At 47.4% G+C, this 20595-nt stretch overlaps 2 protein-coding genes across 2 annotated transcripts; one reads left to right on the plus strand and one right to left on the minus strand.

Moving 5' to 3' along the window:
• The first annotated feature begins 2957 nt into the window (after positions 1 to 2957).
• LOC306834086 (solute carrier family 2, facilitated glucose transporter member 1-like) lies at positions 2958 to 12358 on the plus strand. Its single transcript, XM_079359848.1, has 10 exons — positions 2958 to 3181; positions 5016 to 5108; positions 6571 to 6731; positions 6810 to 7050; positions 9497 to 9659; positions 9762 to 9949; positions 10061 to 10165; positions 10244 to 10345; positions 10428 to 10631; positions 10979 to 12358. The coding sequence occupies exons 1-10, from the start codon at positions 3164 to 3166 to the stop codon at positions 11183 to 11185; spliced, it is 1482 nt and encodes a 493-aa protein (XP_079215974.1). The 5' UTR covers positions 2958 to 3163; the 3' UTR covers positions 11186 to 12358.
• A 2680-nt stretch (positions 12359 to 15038) lies between these two features.
• On the minus strand, positions 15039 to 20016 carry mthfr (methylenetetrahydrofolate reductase (NAD(P)H)). Its single transcript, XM_079360447.1, is given in 13 exon segments — positions 15039 to 15478; positions 15481 to 15607; positions 16004 to 16123; positions 16214 to 16315; positions 16393 to 16575; positions 16705 to 16767; positions 16769 to 16886; positions 16973 to 17107; positions 17196 to 17446; positions 18837 to 19030; positions 19129 to 19239; positions 19350 to 19588; positions 19759 to 20016. Coding segments are annotated over 13 exon segments (1983 nt in total). The 5' UTR covers positions 20007 to 20016; the 3' UTR covers positions 15039 to 15386.
• Between the last annotated feature and the right edge of the window lie 579 nt (positions 20017 to 20595).

Genomic DNA, 20595 nt, shown 5'->3' on the forward strand with positions numbered 1-20595 from the left:
CGACATGATTTCCAGTGTTTAAGGTTACGAGTTCACCACTCGATGGTTATTTAACACTCGCTGGAGACGAAGGTCGACGGCGTCCTCACATCGTCATTTTACGTCTCCGTCTCTGTTTGAGGATTAATGTCAGTTAACAGACGGTATTAAAGAGACAAGATCGAGATCTTTACGAAACACCGAGATTGTTATTCATCAGCGGGAAAATCAAGTGCATGTCCACATCGGGCTTCCGTATGTTTGCTTTTGAACACTGCGAATGGATTTTATGTTGGTGTCATACAGGGAGTGTTATTCAGACAGATCTAAGACGTTCTGCACGAGAACTCAGATGTTGTTGTGAAGAAGCGTCCGGTCCTCGGAGAGTGTCTGACCGCTCCTCGCCCTCGGTGTTGTTCGTGGTTTCAGATTGTTACACCTCCGAGTGAATTTCAGACCTCCATCTGGAATCTCCAGCAGAGATCGACGCTTCGTTTCTGCCGTCTTCACACAAAGACAAGAACGGACTGCTCAAATTCAACACGCCGACACGGTTATCACGCGTGTGACTCTGAGAAAATGAGCTGAAATCTAAAATGTGCATTTTGGTTGCAGTTGTGTCTTTACTCTCGTCTTTATCGTGCAGGTTATTTTTGCATCTTTATTATTGGCTAATACCCAGTTTGTTAAATATAATCTCCAACCGGGTCTCTCACCTTCACATCGTTCATCTTACCACACTTTAAACCCTCCTTCTGTCACTGGCAGACTGCTGGCTTTGGAGCTAGCTCCCTCTATTTATATTGTGTGATTCATTGCTGCCACAGTGGATTCCCCTTTGGGTGAAGGCCAATATCGGCTAAAGATGGCGTGCATAAAGCTCGAGTCTGCATGCACCAATAGCATGGAATAAACACCAACACTTCTTCTCACGTGTTTGTGAATAGTGAATCCTGCTGCATGCTCACGTCAGCTCACTCTGACTGTCTGCAGGAATTCTACTTGGATACGAGAAACTGAGTTTTGTGCAAGTGTGAAAGCAGCTGTATCAGATGTAAACCTGCAGTGTGTAAATGCCACCACCAGGGGGCTTTCAGTCAAAACGATAACAAAAGATGACGCCGAGGCTGGCGGGGAATCATGGGAGTGATTCTCTGTCACGACTCCTCCGGCCCCATTCCTGATGAAAACGAGCTGACGTATCCGAGTATAATTAACATGACGATTTTATCACCGCAGCACGAACAGCACGAGGACGGCAGCTTTCTGTGGCAGCTCAAGTTTCCTCATGCAGCGGCCTCCGACATAACCAGTGTTCCCAACAAGGTTCTTTCACGACAGCCGCCATGACAAGACACTATCTTGCATGATTTGATAATTATGGATAATGGAGGTATGAAAGACAGTTCGTATCTATCTTAACTTGCAGTTTGGTACCTTACAACTCATCATCACTGGAAAGAACATGATCTGAATCACCGTCTCCTCCTGCAGACGGGATAAGGAGGCATGTCGATTATTTTTCCAGATGCTGCAGTATTTAAAAATGCTGCAGTTGTTGTTGTAATTCCATATCTAATAAGTGATTGAATTGATGCCCTAGAACAACAACACCATTTCCTTATTAACACCATGTAGCCTGAGTCTACATAAGAAGCACAGACGCTGACTTGATCTGTCCATCTGAGCTGTCAAAGTATTTAAATATGCTCGCTAGTTCAATTTCCTCCTGGTTCATCATCACAGGGCTGTGGTCACCTGGTGACCTCGGATCAAAGATGATTTATTTTTAAATCTTTTTGACAGTAAATAACAGATTTTATTCCTCACACCACTTAAAAAACATCGGCTAGTTCTGATCTGTAGACTGTCTGAATCCCAGGTGGGGAAACTTACCATCAGAATATGTCATCATTCTGGATTTCTCTGGCTTTGATGATTCAACAAGAACTCAACAAACTGGAGAAGTCGCCCCCTGCTGGTCATTTGAAAGAATGCACGTTTAAGGAACAGTTAGAAAATTAGAGGTGACTATCATAGTGGCTGTGATTTAAATGTGCAGTTTGAGAAGATGCAGTGAATAAAATACTCCAGCCGTGTGCGCACGTTGAGTCAACGAGGAGTGACAACATCCGGTCGCCTTCACTGACTGCACTGAGTATTAATAGCTGCTGTCCCCACGGGATTAAAAAGAGAGGGAGAGAGCCACTGCTTCTTACCTGGATTTACACGAGGAACACAGAGACACACACACACTCTCTCTCTCTCTCTCTCTCTCTGTCTGTCTGTCTCTCTGTCTGTCTCTCTCTGTCTGTCTCTCTGTCTGTCTGTCTCTCTCTCTCTCTCTCTCTCTCTCTCAATCTAACATTGATGCAGACAAATCATTGAAAAAAAAAATTCAAATACTCGTACAATGAGCTTTGCATTGCAAGTGTTGCAAACGGACTCAGAGGATCAAATCACTATTTAATATCGAACAGTAATATCTCTGCAGAGGTGTGCACGTGTGTGTGTGTGTGTGTGGGGGGGGGGGGGGGGGGGGGGGGCATACATGTTCACTGCAGCCACTAGAAACACCATGCATGTTGCAGCGACAGTTTAATGATCTGTTAGAAGAACAACAAGATTAAAGAAACAAGACACAAAGAAGAAGAGTCTGAGAAAGACGTGTTGAGTCCTCAATATATCAGGAGGAGATTTACAGATCTGGAAGATCTTGGTGTTTTATGGGAAGTTTTTGACACGTTAATCAGCCATGCTTATGGAGTTAAAAGAGGAAACATCATCCACCTGCTGAATGGGCTGATCAGACACATTTGATCCATATTCAGCAATAATCTGTTATCATCCGACAACGCACGTGTCCGTGTTGCTGTGTGTCCCCGTCAGCCAATCAGCTGCAGAAGATTTCAGCGCTCCTCTGAATGCACGCCAGCTCATTAAGATCCACTTAGCGCTGACGTCACTAAGCGCCTTACCGCGGCCGCAGGTGAATGGAGGGAGAAACTGAGAAAGATCTGTTTACATTGAAGCTGGAATGAAAGAAAGTGCAGACAGCATCATGACGGCAGGTGTCCGTAGAAAATAGAAGCGAGCGAAGCAGACAGATTACGAGGGACGAAACTAGCGGATTTATTTCTGAGTCTGAAGCTGAAGGAGTTTGTGAGTGATCCAGGAGGCCGGGATGGAGTGCAGCGGCAAGGTAACTGCATGCTGACTGAGCCTTCATACAGGACTGTCACGCACTTATAGACCATCATGCACAAAGAAATCTTTCCCCTGCAGCGGAGCAGACAGAAGCACTCACTGTGTGTTTTCTGGGATGTTCTGTCAGCTCTGCGCAGGTCGAACCTTTAAAGTCACCAATTCTGCTGCGTCAGGAAACCAGCAGCTGACATTTGATGACCTCTGCTAATTCTCCCAAGACGAAGCAAAAAGTTTAAATACAATCACAGATGTACTTTTACACTAAAGTGGGATGTGTTTAAGTGTTTTGGTGCAATAAAGTTACAAGTCAAGTAACTTAAATATAGACAACACACACGTGAAGGAATATTTCATAAAAAGTATAAATATTCACTTTTGGTTCTCTATCGGTTGCATTCAGATATTTTCTGCACCGAGGAACAAAACATGAATACCATGAAGGTATACATGAGTAAAAGTCCAATCTACAAATTTGAAGATGTACTTGGATTTAATTTGAACAAAGGGGGCTCTAATTGTTTGAGTGACAGCTTCTGTCTTGTGTTTTGAAGTTGTCTGGATGTTTTCATGGAGAAGTCCAACCTGCGGTAGATTTACGACAGATCGTTTGTTTACTCAGAGAACTTTTACTGGGGTTGAAAAATGAAGCTGAAGCTGATGTGTAAAGTCCTGCAGTTCCTGGAGTGTCCACTAGAGGCTGGCTGCAGCAGCACAGGAAGTCACATACACACCCATTCAAACAGCCTGTTTTTACAGCAGACATGAACATGTTTACAGCCTGCTTCAAAAAACCAAATAGGTGTGATTAGCTCATGTCTCCATCCACACACACACACACACACACACACACACACACACACTGTACGGGGGTGAATGTGTCATTGATAACAGATCATTAATATTTACAGTCTATGGATACCTGATGATACATTACTATACACACACTGCCTCGTCCCCTTCATTGTTGTGGCTGAGCTACTTTGCAAAGAGATCAACCAAAAACTCCTTTTTGTTTATTGTAATATTTTGATAATTTTATAAATATGTTTGTCCTAAGTGCGGCCCCGGGACCATTTACAGCCTTTGAGGGGACGTTTTGCGGCCCCTGACTTCAATCAAAGGCCTCATTCAGACGCCATATTTAGTTATGTTTCTTTTTCATGTTAGCGAGGGCTAAAACATATTCATAAAATAGAAAATGTTCAGTATAATGTATGTTTTTTTCTTTCTTTTTTTTAACAGCTTTGACTATTTTCCACATTTTTTGTTAACTATATAAAAATGAACCTTTGCATAATTTTTGCAAACAAGCAAACTGTTGTTTAACCATTTAATAACCTGAATACAACCTAAATACAGAAAGATTTTACAGAAAAATGAACAATGTTACAGGTTTGATTGTGAGAAAACATAAAACCAGATAAAGAAGAACGTATTTCCTTTAATTAAAGGGTTTCTTTTGCAAAGCTTTGGATTCTGATCTATAAAGATCTACTGTTTTAAAAAAAAATAGAACAAAATAGTGTCGTTTACAATTTAAATTATTTTTTGAAGAGGTAAAAATTTAAAAAAAAATCCTGACAATATTATTGAAAATATTTTAAAAACCAAAAACCCGTGGCCCACCAGCGATTCCAACACAAAAAATTTGGCCGCCAAGAATCAAAGTGTAGACACCAGTGATCTAACAGACTCCTCATTATCCTGCAGTATGAGCTGTAATAAAGGATTATTCAGCAGTTCATCTTTAACTGTCAAACATTAACTACATACAGTTGTGTGATTTCCTGCAAACTCATAAACATAATCTGTGTTTCTCTTCACACCAGGTGACGCCCCAGCTGATGATGGCTGTAGGGACGGCTGTGATTGGCTCTCTACAGTTCGGCTACAACACGGGTGTCATCAACGCTCCTCAGCTGGTGAGATCGACAGTAAACTCTGTGAACTTCCCCCAGAATGCATTTGTGTTTGCATCAGAATGCAATGCATCACATTTCATACTCGAAGGGTTTAAACATGAGGCACTATTGTTTCGTAGCACGGCTGCTGTTTGGGGTCATTTTCAGGATTTCTAACTTCCTGCATTCAGCCCCAAAAACGTCCAACAAGACGAGGAGGCAGTTCACAGGATGTCGTCGAGAGGATGAAAAACCCCAGAGAGCACACAGACATGAACATTCAACATGTGATGAAGATGTTCAAACGGAGCTCCTCTCATTGCGTGACGCCGGCTTGTGATTCGGATGTTAATCTCGTTTTAAGGCCTCTGAGCCCGTCATCTGCATCTGAAGGGGGTCTGGACAGAAACTTGAAATGACACGGAGCGGGTTAATGAGATAATGCAGCAGTTTGTAGGACGCATTAAGGATAAAGGAGCTCAAGGTTATCAGAGCAGTTAAGCATGTTGTGCTCGCAGCGATCGACCCCTGCAAACAACAGCTGTTCCAAACGGTCTATTAATATAACGATCGGGCAGAGACGTGGTCACTCAGCACGCTTTAAACAGGCGAACGCCATGTGGACAACATAACACTTTAAAAAGACTTTAAATCTTTTCTTATTCAAACAGCAAATTAGTGCAAAGCTGTTTTTCAAAAAGCTCCTCAGCGTCGGGACCTTCCAAAAAACTGTTCAAAAAGCTTTTCAAAAGTTGTTCGCTTGTCTCCAAAACATGAAAAGATTTAAAGATTTGTTATAATTGTGCATGATTTTGTAGTCGTGTATCCTAAAAGGGTTTCTCTCTTTTACAAAGACTAAAGATTTTACAAGTCATTTTTTAACACTTCTAAATTGAAGTAATTAAAAATATACATTTTTGAATCTTGAAGAAACTTTAATCCAAATATTTTGACACAATAATTCAACCTCTTTGTTGTTGTACCGTCTGATAGAACGGAAGATTTGTGACTCCGTTAAGAGAAATCCTGGACCTGATCCTCGCTGGTCTGGGACCTAGCGAGCCTTAGCTAGCTGAAAGTAGCATCCCAGAGGTGCAACTGCTTGGGGCCTCAGACCAGTAGGGCCCCCCCCCCCCAACTGGCTGACAAACTTTCAACCACAGCGTTGCCTCAAAATGTGCAAATGTAGCAACGACAGTAGGAAACCTCCCTAATGGGGCCCCATCTGACAGCACTCACTCTCAACGCCCTGCTAAGTGTTGCATGCTGGTCGTCGGGGCCCCCCATGGTTGTTTGCCAACCTAGAAGCGCCCCTGTAGCAGCCAGACTCTTGTCCTTGTGATGATGTAGGAGGAGGAGGAGTCATGTCGATCCCTCAGTCGAACACATTGTAAGAGTCTTCGATGCAGATCATCTGTGGTCGTTGTCGAGTCTCGGTCGCTCTCACACTCGGAGGGTTCCTGTGTTTTGTTCTGTGCTTTAGATCATTGAGGACTTCTACAACGAGACGTGGCACAGCAGGTTTTCAGAGGACATCTCTCATCCCGCTCTAACGGCTCTGTGGTCGCTCTCCGTCGCCATCTTCTCTGTGGGAGGAATGTTTGGCTCCTTCTCCGTCGGACTCTTTGTCAACCGCTTCGGCAGGTACGAGTCCTCAGATCGCTGACATGACCAACCGCACAGTTAAAGTCCAACGATGTACGTTGTTTGTTCTCTCTAAAGGAAGAACTCCATGCTCATGGCCAACGTCCTCGCCTTCATCGCGGCTGCATTCATGGGATTCTCCAAACTGGCCGCTTCCTTTGAGATGCTCATCATCGGGCGTTTCATCATCGGTCTGTACTCAGGCCTGTCCACGGGATTTGTGCCCCTCTACGTTGAGGAGATCTCCCCCACGTCTCTGCGTGGAGCGTTGGGCACTCTGCATCAGCTCGGCGTCGTGATCGGCATTCTCCTGGCACAGGTGAGTTCGAGATCTCTCGAAGCAACTTCCAAAAAACCAGCTGCTTAGGAATGACGTGAAAGAGCCACATGTCGTGATATAAAATGACAATAAAGGCTTTCTTTACTCCTCTGTATTGGTTTCACCTTTCATGGCTTCATTTGATGGTGATGCTACCTCAGAAAGTTCTTCACCAAAATGTCCAAGTAGGAACACTTTGATTTAAGCCAAGCAGCAACCTCTGGTGTTGAAATGAAGCCAGAGCGAACAGTCCCTCGAGTGTCCTCTAGAGGCAGTTAGTGGCTCACCTCATCTCTAGTGCTACCTGTTCCTAAAGAACAAAGGTCACCTTCTAAAACCAAAGACTGAAGTCACAAAGACTGCATCCATGTTTGACAGTGTGTGAATAAACCCGGGTAAGGTGGTGAGGGCTGGAGTGAGGCCTACTTTGAAGACAGGAAACACTAGATGGGTCTCGTGCATGAGCAGAACTGTTTCAGTAACCTCAGAGCGGGTCTGTTGAAGCTGACGGCCCCTGGTTGGGTTTTTATTTCAGTCTGGTTCACTTGGACATGCCGACTGTCACTTACCTATTACACGAACGTCAGCGGTGGACAAGAGTAGAAGATAATGGATCATAAATAGATCACCAGAGGACACAAGGTCTGCAACGAAGGCCTCCAGCTTGTTCCTGTCTGAAGTGAGAGAACTGACCCCTCATTAAAAGCAGAACTGAATGTACTGACTCAGTAGTTATCATCCGGGGAAGAGAAGAGTCATCGTTAGCTTATGACGGGTAACATTTAGTGCAGCTGGCTAAATTGTTAAAAAGATTGACAACCTGTTGGACCACATTGAATTGAACTTGTCTCAAAAATAAATGAAGGCCCATGTTTTGGGTAAAAAGAAAAATCAAGACTATCCATAAAGATGCACCAAACCTGCAGGAACACGTTGTTGGTTTGTGAAGATAACTTTGGATTCTTCTGATTTGGCTGCAAACCAACGAATTAGTTTCTGCAGCTTCACCGCAGCAGCAATTACTGTTGAGGCTGAAGACACAGCAAACCAATGGATTACCAACCAATCAGTCAACATGGGAACAGAGCCTTTGGGATTGGCCCATGTTCATTTTGGTCCACAGCGATTTCCACAAGACAATGGCGAAACTCCAAGGAGGATAAATCCTTCTGCAAAGATCATCCTGTGTCACTTCAAATGGGTCTTAAGGTCTCCTGCAGACAGTCGGAAACATTGAGAAGCTTTTTTTAGGAGCTGACGTGCAACTTCTGATAGGCTTCTTTTTTAAATGTTATTTCTATATTTTGATCGGCCCCATTTTTGATAAGCTCCCCGCCTCACAGGCTCGACAAAGACCAACGACTGTTAAATCCCAAACTTGTAAGGTAACTCTCAGGTAGAATTTAGGTGATGGATTAACACTGGGTAAAGTTTAAAGGATCATTTCAGGCTTTCTAATTTTAACAAGCCAATGACTTGATTGGTTGTTTGGAATTCAAAGGATATGATGCAAAGATATTCTCTGTGTGGATCATTAAACCCACTGATTATTGATGCAGAGACACAAGAAGAAGCTGATTTTTATTTTTTATTTCTCGACACAACTTGTGGATTTAAGAAGGTCATGCGGAAGGCCGAGGCGATATCCAATTGTCCTGATCTCTCCCTGCTGTGCAGTTTGAGCTCCGACTGTCAGGTCACAGATGCAGAGGACAAAACGACACAAAGTCTTTTTTTAGATTTTCAAACATCTCTGGGATGCATTTGCACGCGATCGATCCATCAAGGCCCTTTTCCAGCTTCACGTCGTCTTCATTGGACCTGGTCTTGCAATCCTGCCGCCTGTCCAGACTTCACCTTGTTTGCACACAGTTGTTTTTTTTTTTTTGGTTTTTTTAAAGTGTGCTGTAACTACGTTTGGTGAATAATAAAGGGTGACCTGATTGGGGTGTACACAACTAGTCCATCTCAAAAGATTACACCTTTTGGCCACCACCGTCCTGGACTTAAAGTGAGTGGGTAAAAAGCATCCCATGTCAACAACTTAATTTCAGTTAAGCCTTAGTCTGATCTGATTGGCTGTAATTAGATTATTGTGTGCTTGTAAACCTTTCAACTTCTGTGACTTCAAACAACAAAAGTTAGTTTTGGTAATGAAGTAAAAGCCGTGGTAAAAGATTAAAGATGTCGTTGGGTTTGCAGCATTTGGTCAGAACGTTGTATTCGTGGTTATGTGTAACCTCTTTAAGGCCTTTTCCAACTTCCTGCTTTGTGATTTGAAGTTAGATTTTCCCTTTAGGGAAACTGATTCAAGTAAGATTAGACAAGCTTGTCCAGCAGCCTGTTTATTATCTGCATGGACCTAAATGAAGATGACCAACGTTTCCCATTGTAATGTAGACGTGAGTGTTGTGCGTCACCATGTTGTGTGTGTTTGTTCATGCAGATCCTCGGGATTGAAGCGATCCTGGGTAACTCCACCTTGTGGCCCCTTCTGTTAAGCATCACTTTGCTGCCGGCCTTGCTGCAGTGCATCCTGCTCCCGCTCTGCCCCGAGAGCCCCAGATACCTCCTCATCAACTGCAACGAGGAGAGCAAAGCCCGCAGCAGTGAGATCCTCACGCACACGTTTCACACGCTTCTAAACCTTCACATGTGAGTCGTGTTTGCTGCTGCTGTGGACGTAACCCGTCCTCGTGTGTCTTTTGCAGTCCTGGTGAAGCTGCGGGGGACCGATGAGGTGAGCGAGGACATGCACGAGATGAAGGAGGAGAGCCAGCAGATGATGAGGGAGAAGAAGGTGACCATCCTCGAGCTGTTCCGTTCGCCATCGTACCGCCAGCCCATCTTTGTCGCCATCATGTTGCAGCTCTCCCAGCAGCTGTCTGGTATCAACGCTGTAAGTCAAACGGACTCAAAAAACCCGTCTTACATACTTGCTAACGAAATCCACTGACGAGTCGAGAGCCTGGAGTGCAGCTGACTCTCTGTGTGACGTCGTCCTCCGCAGGTGTTTTACTATTCCACGGGGATCTTCCATCGAGCAGGTGTACCCCAGCCGGTCTATGCAACCATCGGTGCAGGATTGGTCAACGTGGCCTTCACTGTGCTTTCTGTAAGTCACACATGCCTCAGATGGTTAACCTGCTGGAAACAGGACGTGTTGTGATGAGTCCCAATGTGCTCTGTGCAGTTGTTCGTGGTGGAGCGGATGGGCAGGAGACCTCTGCACCTCATCGGTTTGATGGGAATGGCGGTCTCTGCAGTGTTTCTAACCGTTGCTATGGCGTTGTTGGTAAGCATTTGAGATCAACATTAATGCAGGCGCCGAGATCAGGTGACTTTATAAGTGTGTTTGTTTTCGACGTGCTCGTCAGGACCATTTCAGCTGGATGTCCTACATCAGCGTCGTGGCCATCTTCAGCTTCGTGGCGTTCTTCGAAATCGGCCCCGGGCCCATCCCTTGGTTCATCGTGGCCGAGCTCTTCAGCCAGGGACCCCGGCCTGCCGCCATCGCAGTCGCCGGTTTCTCCAACTGGTCAGCCAACTTCCTGGTGGGAATGGGCTTCCAGTACGTTGAGGTAACATCCTGGTTCTTCTTTCATCTTGAGTCCAGTCCAGAAATGTCCTTCATCATGAGCACAAGGTCACCCTTTAATTAACGCTCCTGCTTTGGAGGAGAACTGAACGGATGTTATAAATCCAGAGGCACAGGTCCCCTCAGATTGTCACTGTTTGTTTTTTTTTACTAATTCATCCTTGATGAATTTAAATTCTCAGATTATTTGAGTGCATATTATTTGCAACCTTAACCACAGCAGTGCGACATCATAACATCATTTCAGCGTCCCTCCCCGAGCGTTGCCTTCAGGGTACATTGCTGCCTTGTAAATATGATGCTCCACTCTCAACCTTCATATCCCTGCAGCAACTCTGCGGCCCGTACGTCTTCATCATCTTCACCGTCCTGCTCCTCGGCTTCTTCGTCTTCACTTACTTCAAGGTGCCCGAGACGAAGGGCCGAACCTTCGATGAGATCTCAGCCGGTTTCCGTCAGTCGGCGGGTCACGGTGCTGACAAATACTCTGCTCCTGAAGAGTTTAACACCTTGCGGGGGGAGGACCCGGACCTGTGAAAGCTGTCCTGAAAACACACTCTTGTGCAGTGAAGCTGCGTTTCACGCCCGGGGTCAACTTTTAGAGCATTACTGTCATGTTTCACAAGTGTGTACGCCAATATTAGCGTGTTACAAGAGATGGATGACCTGACGAAGGTTATCGGTGTTAGTAAATATGGGATCAGTCTGTAGTCTAGGAATTACCAAATGGTACCCATTGCTTTTTTTTAAGTTGTCAAGTTTGAAAGAACCAGGTATCGATCTGCAGAAATGTTTCTATATCATGTTTTTATTTGTTGTATCCCCTGAATGAAGACTTGTTGTGTTTTTATTACCTTTGCACTGAGGTCTTTAAATCTTTTAGCCTCTTTTAGGGAGTCAGCAGCCACAACAGCAGTCTAGACCTTCTTTTGTTGTTGTTGGATTTAAGGGAATAAAAAGTTCCGACATAGTGGGAAAGGTTTGGATGATGGGCATGTTGGGGGAGTCAGGGTTTTAGTTGGTTGCAATTTGCAACCTCACCACTAGATGGCACTAGATCTCACACACGGCTCCTTAAAGTGAGTTCATGATCTGAGAGTGAGTTCGACTCCGGTGGGTTTGGACTGTGAATATTTAACATGATTTCATATAGTCAGTAAAGCTTCTACACAAACACTGAAGGATGAGTTGATGGGAAAAATGATTTGCACTATATTTGGATGTAAAGTTCACTTCTAACTTCTCATCATGATGAGACGTTAAGACCTGAGAGGCGACTTGACTTAGAGTCAAACTCGTCATTGATTTTTTTAGATACATGCTTCACTAACAAAGACCACGGCAAGAAAGATATGGATTTAAAAGAGATGAGTGTCGTTGGATTATAGGAAGATTATTAGAGTCAATGGATGACGAGGACGAGGGTATGAAGGGTAGGGTAAGGGTCGAGGGGTTTGGGATGTTGGATGAGGGTAAGGGGTCTAGGGGTCTGGGATGTTGGATGAGGGTCGAGGGATGTTGGATGAGGGTAAGGGGTCTAGGGGTTTGGGATGTTGGATGAGGGTCGAGGGTCTGGGATGTTGGATGTTGGATGAGGGTCGAGGGGTCTGGGATGTTGGATGAGGGTCGAGGGGTCTGGGATGTTGGATGAGGGTAAGGGGTCTAGGGGTTTGGGATGTTGGATGAGGGTTGAGGGGTCTGGGATGTTGGATGAGGATTAGGTTTTAGGGTTGAGGCTGGACAGCTGCAGGAGGATAATGGACTTGGGTTCGGGGTGAATAAATGAGACGGGTTGGAGACTCTGGGTCGGGGTGCCGCTGGTCTCCCTCACACTCTTTTTAAAGGAGATTAAATTAAATTAAACCTCAACATTCAGACTGATGCATCTTTTTTAAAAGAACAATATTTTATACAGAAACAAAGAAAACAACTGTAAGGCTGAACTTTGTGTGTATTCCGATTTTCTGCGAGTTTGCAGCTGCACTGAAACCGATCCCATATATTATATTATATATTTATTATTATATTTATATTTCTCGTCCACAAGAAGATTTATTGACGAGCTGCAAAAGTTTACAGGACAAATGAACCGTGGTTGGATGTGTTTGTTATGAAATCCTCGTGTCCTGAAGTTAAACTGTACGGTGTTTTAGGGAAATAAAATGTCATTTTAAAAAAATGGTGTCATTGGATTCGATCCTCCTCCTCCCCCTCCCCCCCCCCTCCTCCTCCCCCCCCCCTCCTCCCCCTCCTCCCCTCCTCCTCCTCCCCCTCCTCCTCCTCCCCCTCCCCCCTCCTCCCCCCCCCCCCCCCCCCCCCCCCCCCCGCCTCCTCCTCGGCTTTAAATCCAACATAATGTCATGACTGACCCTGGATTAGTGTGTGTTCTTATTTGTGTCGCCATCTTGTGATTATCATTGTGTTTCTGTTTCCTCTGCTGATTTTCCTGGTTTATTGTTTCATGTGTGCAGTGTTGCCCTCACCTGTGTCCCGTTAGTCTCACCTGTGTCCCGTTAGTCTCACCTGCGTCCCGTTAGTCTCGCCTGCGTCCCGTTAGTCTCACCTGTGTCCTGTTAGTCTCACCTGTGTCCCGTTAGTCTCACCTGTGTCCCGTTAGTCTCACCTGTGTCCCGTTAGTCTCACCTGTGTCCCGTTAGTCACACCTGTGTCCTGTTAGTCTCACCTGTGTCCCGTTAGTCTCACCTGTTAGTCTCACCTGTGTCCCGTTAGTCTCACCTGTGTCCCGTTAGTCTCACCTGTGTCCTGTTAGTCTCACCTGTGTCCCGTTAGTCTCACCTGTTAGTCTCACCTGTGTCCCGTTAGTCTCACCTGTGTCCCGTTAGTCTCACCTGTTAGTCTCACCTGTGTCCCGTTAGTCACACCTGTGTCCTGTTAGTCTCACCTGTGTCCCGTTAGTCTCACCTGTTAGTCTCACCTGTGTCCCGTTAGTCTCACCTGTTAGTCTCACCTGTGTCCCGTTAGTCTCACCTGTTAGTCTCACCTGTGTCCCGTTAGTCTCGCCTGTGTCCCGTTAGTCTCGCCTGTGTCCCGTTAGTCTCGCCTGTGTCCCGTTAGTCTCACCTGTGTCCCGTTAGTCTCACCTGTGTCTCGTTGTCCTTCTGTGTAAGTTCAATGACACAAGCTGTTTGGACTTCAGTGAATCTGCAGCAAAAAACGGACATATCTTGCAATACTGCAGAATGGACACAAGAGGGAGCTCACAGCTCGTTTCAGGCATTTAAAAGGATTCGATCTTGGGCACATCAGGTACAGTACTACTTAGAACCATCCCTCAGATAGGTTTTAGTGTGTGTTCGACCTGTTTGCTGCAGGTGTTGTTTCTTCCTACAGAGGAGCAGTCCAGGTGAGGGGACAGTGATGTCTGATGATGGTGCTCCTGGAGGAGGGATCTCAAAGTGGTCTGAATGAAGTATTTCACACAAAGTTGCACAGATCCTTGAAAGTTGCTCCTCTGCACAGCCGGTGGCCTCGTGCTTAGTGCTCGAGCGCTCCTTGTACGGAGGCTGTCGTGTCGTCAGTCGAGCAAACCGAGGCCAAAGCGTTGGCTCCTGTTGGGATGAGATTCCGCTCTCTCTCTCTCTCTCTCTCTCTCTCTCTCTCTCTGTCACAGCAGGTTCAACGGCGGCCTGATCAGCAGACTCTTCTCCAAACACGGTCAGAAGTCATGGCGGAGTCTGAGCAGGTGACTTCAGTCTGTGTTGTCCTGTCAGAGTCCAACCAGACCTGAAGCAACTTTATGGCACTGCTGAACTTAACCTGACTGGAGCTTCACTGCAGATCCAATAATACAAGAACGATGGATGATTGATATCTATAATAATATGTGTCAAACATGAGCTGGCCTGTCACGTGTTCTGAAGCACAGTTTGTCCGCTCACACACCTTGAGTGAAGTGTTCAGTGTGACTCACACAGTGTGGCTCTCTCTGCCACATCGTGCAGAAAATAGTTTGGCTGATGAAATGTTGCAGGACCGGGAGCAACGCTGAGAAAGCGGGATCATGTTGCAACAACCACAATGACCCGACACGTCATTAACCAGGAAATCACGTGGGAGCGAGTTGTAGAGACAGAAAGACATGAACAGCCTTGTTCACTGCTTTATGAAACTTTATTCAGACATTCATAGAAGAAGAGTATCAACTCATCCATTCACACACTGATGGTAGAGGCTGCTGCAGAGTAAAGAGTCCATCAGTATGAACTCATTCACACGCTGCCAACGAAGCAGTGGGAGCAACTTGGGGTGAAGTGTCTTGCCCGAGGACACATCAACATGTGATTGCAAGAGCTGGGGATCGAACCGACTCTCCCGCTGAGCCACAGCCGCCCAAACTGCAGAATAAAAGAGGCTGGACTCAGTTTGTTCCTGTAAAAACGATTTATTTAAAGAGCATCTAAAGCAAAGAAAACTAATAAATATGATGCACATTTAAGCTTGTTAAGGCAGCAGGTTGTAACTTCTCTGTCCATGGTTTCTTCATCATCATCATCATCATCATCATCATCATCATCATCAGCGCACACTTCTAAAAAAACATCAGTTAAAGGATTTTCTTTCATAAAAATAAAACTTTTACAGGCCGTCATGTGGATTTCTGTGCAGTTCATCTTCCATTCACTCAACATGGATATAAAAAGTCTTTAAACACGCTGTAACTCTGCAGCAGCTTTCTTAGACGATGCATAGACACTTCTTAAAAAGGTGGAGGAGGATTTCATTCGGAGACGGCGCCGTCGCTCGCCGGCTCTGGAGGAGCGTCGAGCAGCTCGAACATGTCGTCGATGACCTGCCACAGACAGTTCTCCAGGGGAAGTCATTATCCACCAGGTTGACCAGGAAGTAGTTATCGTGGATGTACTTGATGATCATCCGCGACGGCGACTCGTCTTCGTAGAGTTTGGCCCACTGCTCGATCCACAGGGCGAACGCCTCGTCCTGAAGAGCAGAAGGGGAGGAGTTTAGAGACGTGATCAAACACACGTCTGAGGAGCTGATTTCACCTGAAGAGGAGGAAGAGGAGGAGGAGGAGGACGAGGAAGAGGAGGAGGACGAGGAAGAGGAGGAGGAGGAGGAGGAAGAGGAAGAGGAGGAGGAGAGGAAGAGGAGGAAGAGGAAGAGGAGGAGGAGGACGAGGAAGAGGAGGAGGAGGAAGAGGAGGAGGAGGAAGAGGAGGAGGAGGAAGAGGAGGAGGAGGAAGAGGAGGAGGAGGAGGAGGAAGAGGAGGAGGAAGAGGAGGAGGAAGAGGAGGAGGAGGAGGAAGAGGAGGAGGACGAGGAAGAGGAGGAGGAGGAGGAAGAAGAGGAGGAGGAAGAGGAGGAGGAGGGAGCTTACCTTCCAGTACATGAAGCTGACCGGGTCGGCGACAGTCGGCTGAACGATCTCTCTGCCGGGAAAGATTCCCCAGGTGACGGCGTTGGGCTGCATGTCGGGGGCGTTGGTCAGGTTACGACCCTGCACACGAACAGTTCACAGCGACACGTTACCAACGAATACTCACACAGGAACATGACGTGGGCGGGGCTTCTTCCTCCTCACACGTACGTGCACGTTGACGATGTGGTAGTTGACGCGCGGCTCGTACTTCTTCAGCACTTTGAGGAGAGCGTTGACGTTTTCACTGGAGGTGAAAAACTCCAAATACGCCTGTCGGATCAAAAACAAACAAAGAGGATGGATGCATCGTATCAGAGAGGAACGCCGAACTCAAAACGCTTCAGCACCTTTTGAAAGACGTATCCTCCCGCGGGACCCCAGCCCACGATGGCGTCCGTGGACGGCTTCCCGTTGATGTTGGGCTGCGAGTTGATGGTGAGGACTCCTCGTCGGTTCACTTTCTCCAGCTCGTCCTTCAGCAGGTTCGTCTCCGGCGCCAGCGGCTCGTCGTTCCACGGCAAACACATCACCTAGCAGGAGAGAGAGAGAGAGAGCGCGGAATAAAACCAACGCCCAACGACATCGCAGTGCGCGGATCGGCCGGGTTAGGACGGCGTTCTCCACGTCGACGGCTCAGAGCACGCTAACTTCCACTCTACCTTGTGTCCGCTGCGGTTCGGCTGCGCCGTGATGTAGCTGGTGAACACCTCGAAGACGCTCACATTCGCTCGTCAGCTCGTCGCCCCACATCTGCAGCAGAGCGTCTTTGGACGACTTGCTCTTCAGGTAGAACAGGTAGTAGTCGTTCAGCTCGCCGAAGGCTGGAGACGACGAGTTCCCCCTGAGAAAGGCACCGACGCTTTGACTCAATTATTCCCGTATGAAGACGCATCAAACAGGAAACATGCAACATGTCATCGCTCGTACCATCTGCCGTTGGGGAACTCGTCCCAGTCCTGGGTTCTGTAGATGTAGCTCTTGGGTCTGGACGCCCAGAAGATGGGTCGAACGTCCTCGACCCTCCGTTTTGGATGAGCGCTCACGGCCCAGGGAAGAGGCCGTCTGGGAGAAAAACAGGAGAAGCTTTAAAAACGCTGCACGAACACGAGATCCTGCAAAGACAGAGGAGCGGCTCCGCAGAGAGTCGGACCTGGGGTCTTCGATCCACATGCCCAGCTGTCTCAGCACCTCCATGGGCGCCACCTCTCTGTTCAGCGTGTAGAAGTGGAGGCCCGGCACCTTCCCGCTGTCCAGCAGCACGCGGCACATCTCCACCGCCTGCTGGATGCCGTAGTTCCGGATCGCGGCGTCGTTGTCTTTGATTGGCTCGATGACTTTGGTTATCTCCTCCGGAACCTCGAGCTTCGACAGTTTGACGAGCTGACGCAGCGACTGATAACCCTGAGGAGACCGGGGAGAAAAGGTCAGAGGTCAGCAGCAGACCACGCCTGAGTGACGTCAGCTGTCTGTCCCTGCAGGCGGCGCCGGAGGAGGGGTCATCGGCAGCTGCCGCCGTGCTGGAAATGCTGAGTCAGCGTAACGACAGGCTGAGAGCTGGAACCGTTACACGGCGCCCACCTGTCAATCAGCTCAGCTACACGCCTTGTTGTGAATAACTCTGATCCTTCATCCAATCAGAACTGATGAGTCATCAAAACATTCCCCCCGTACAGTGTGTGTGGATGGAGACATGAGCTAATCACACCTATTTGGTTTTTTGAAGCAGGCTGTAAACATATTCATGTCACAACTTCTCCCTCACCTTTGACAACTGCACTCTATCCCCCTCACCGCACACCCGCAACCTAGGAATCATCTTTGACAATAACTTAAGGTTCGACCTCCACATCAAACACATCACCAGGACCGCCTTCTTCCACCTCAAAAACATTGCCCGCCTCCGCCCCTCACTCACATTCCCTGCTGCAGAAACTCTCATCCATGCATTCATCACATCCAGACTGGATTACTGCAACAGCATCCTCCATGGTTTACCATCCAAACTCCTCAATAAACTGCAAAACATCCAGAACTCAGCCGCACGCCTGCTCACCCACACCCGCTCCAGAGACCACATCACCCCCGTCCTCCGTGACCTGCACTGGCTCCCCATCACTCACCGCATACAGTTTAAAATCATCCTCCTCACACACAAAGCACTAAATAACCTGGCCCCACCTTACCTCACTGACCTGCTTCACCACCACACCCCCTCCCGTGACCTCCGCTCATCTAAAGGAAACATCCTCTCCCCACCTACACGGACTAAGCACCGAACCTGGGGAGACAGAGCCTTCTCCATCGCTGCCCCCTCCCTCTGGAACTCACTCCCCAAACCCATCCGTTCCTGCACACACCCCCCAACTTTCAAGACGATGCTTAAAACTCACCTCTATAAACTAGCTTTTAATACTTAACTTCTTCTTTCCCCTCTTCTCTTTCTGTTTCTCTGTCTTTTAATGTTCTTCTACTGTTTTTAACTGTTTACTGTGATTTTTTTTTTACATGTAAAGTGCCTTTGAGCCCTCGTAAAAGCGCTTACAAATTAAATGTATTATTATTATTATTTATGTCTGCTGTAAAAACAGGCTGTTTGAATGGGTGTGTATGTGACTTCCTGTGCTGCTGCAGCCAGCCTCTAGTGGACACTCCAGGAACTGCAGCCAGCCTCTAGTGGACACTCCAGGAACTGCAGGGTTTTGTAAAACTTTCTTTGTGTTGCATGAAGACTGAACATCTCTAGTCTCTCGTTGTTCTTTTAGATTGATTTTTAGAAACATAAAAGTTTTACCTGAATGGGGAAGATCCCGGGGAGGATGGGACACGTTATACCGATCGCTCTGCAGTCGTCCACAAACTTGAGAAAGGTGTCGACTCTGAAGAAGAGCTGAGTGATGATGAAGTCTGCTCCAGCGTCCACCTTCTCCTTCAGGTGTCGGAGGTCGTCCTCGTAGCTCTCTGCCTCGGGGTGGCCCGTCGGGTATCCTGGTGGAACGACAACAACAACAACAACAACGTGTTCAAAGATGGCGCCCGTGGTGGTCCTTCTCTCCTCCTGCTGACGAGGAGGCAGAACAACAAACCTGCAACACAGATGTCAAAGTAGTCGTCGAACTCTGATCGGATGTGTTTGACCAGGTCGATGGCGAAGTTGAAGCCGCCCTCCTCTTCCTCCCAGTCTGCTCCCGTCGGGTCTGCGGAAACATCATGACACCATCAGTCAGCTGCTCCTGATTCAAGTGTGTGTGTGCCAGTAACAGACTCGTCCTGCTCATGTCATTAATAATGCAAAATGGCCTCCTACCTCCCCTCAGCGCCATGATGTTCTTGAGGCCCAGGTGTTTGGCTTTGGCCAGGTAGCCCGTGATCTTCTCTCGGGTCTGGTTGCAGCAGGTGAGGTGCAGGATGCTCTCCAGGCCGCAGTAGTTGACGGCGGTGCTGGCGATCATCATGGACGAGGTTTCTTTATCCGAGCCCGGGTCCCCTGCTGGGTGCCAGGTGATGTCTATGAACAGGGGCCCTCCGGAGCCCATACGGTCAAATCTAAAAGAGACGCTTTATGAATGATTAAAAGGAATAACACGAGGCCTCGCTGTAACATGTGAGCGACAAAAGCTCTCCAAAGTTTGGATCAAGGGATGAAGAAAAGCCTCACAACTTTCACTAAACCCTTTGAGCATGCATGGGGGGGGGGGGGTTTTGACTGCACATGCCTTGAGATGAGGTTGACTGCTCCGCTGGCTGTGCGGGGGGGAAAGAACTCCAGAGAGAACCAGCGGTCCCCGGACTCCATCCTCCTCCGCATCTTGTCCCGCAGCCTGTCCGACCGGTCCGCATCCAGCACCGGCGTGGAGCTCCGGGAGCTCTCCTTGGAGCTCTCCCCTCCGCTGTTGCTGGCCCCGCTGGAGTCGCTCTTGCAAGCCTGCCAGCTGCCGTCCACCCGCTGAACGTGGTTCACCATGATGCAGGATCACACTGGGAGGACGAGACGAGACACAGATGGGTGAGTGCAGCACATGGAGCACATGCACGGGAGAGAGGATCAGGACCTAGAGAAAGTTTTATACGTGCACGGTAAAGGTGTGATCGTAGTAACCTGGTAGCTCTCTAAAGCTACACCATGCTAGCCCATCGGTGGTGAAAAACTACGAGAGTCCTGCAGGATTCGTTAAACACCGGAGTGCAAAGTTAACGCCGGTAAATGTAAATGAAACATCGCCTCTCCCACCTCCTCCAGCTGCTCGTCTTTAGTAGATCCGGTCTTCTATCCTGGGACAAACAGCGGCGACTGCAGCATGGGAATCACGTCTACACAGTGATGCGTTCAATGCTGAACGGAAAACACGAAGACCGAGGAGCAACGGCTGCCCAAACCGTTCGCGTTGGTTCTTTCAGTTGTCGTAAAAAAACAAAACTATTTTAGTCAGATTTTCTCCCATAAACTCGACTCAAAATCTGAAACTGAAGCTCAATATCAACGACCACATGCAAAAAAAATTGTTTGAGGTAATGCCCCGTCTAATACAGATTTTAAATAGTTTTTGCTGCCC

Source organism: Symphodus melops (genome assembly GCF_947650265.1).
Source record: "Symphodus melops genome assembly, chromosome: 13".
Classification (NCBI taxonomy): Eukaryota; Metazoa; Chordata; class Actinopteri; order Labriformes; family Labridae; genus Symphodus; species Symphodus melops.

Excerpts from the sequence above, each read along its gene's own strand:
- LOC306834086 (XM_079359848.1), top strand. Across the intron at positions 7,051-9,496 it reads TCGGCATTCTCCTGGCACAG|ATCCTCGGGATTGAAGCGAT; the intron begins GTGAGTTCGAGA and ends TTGTTCATGCAG. Across the intron at positions 10,632-10,978 it reads TGGGCTTCCAGTACGTTGAG|CAACTCTGCGGCCCGTACGT; the intron begins GTAACATCCTGG and ends ATATCCCTGCAG.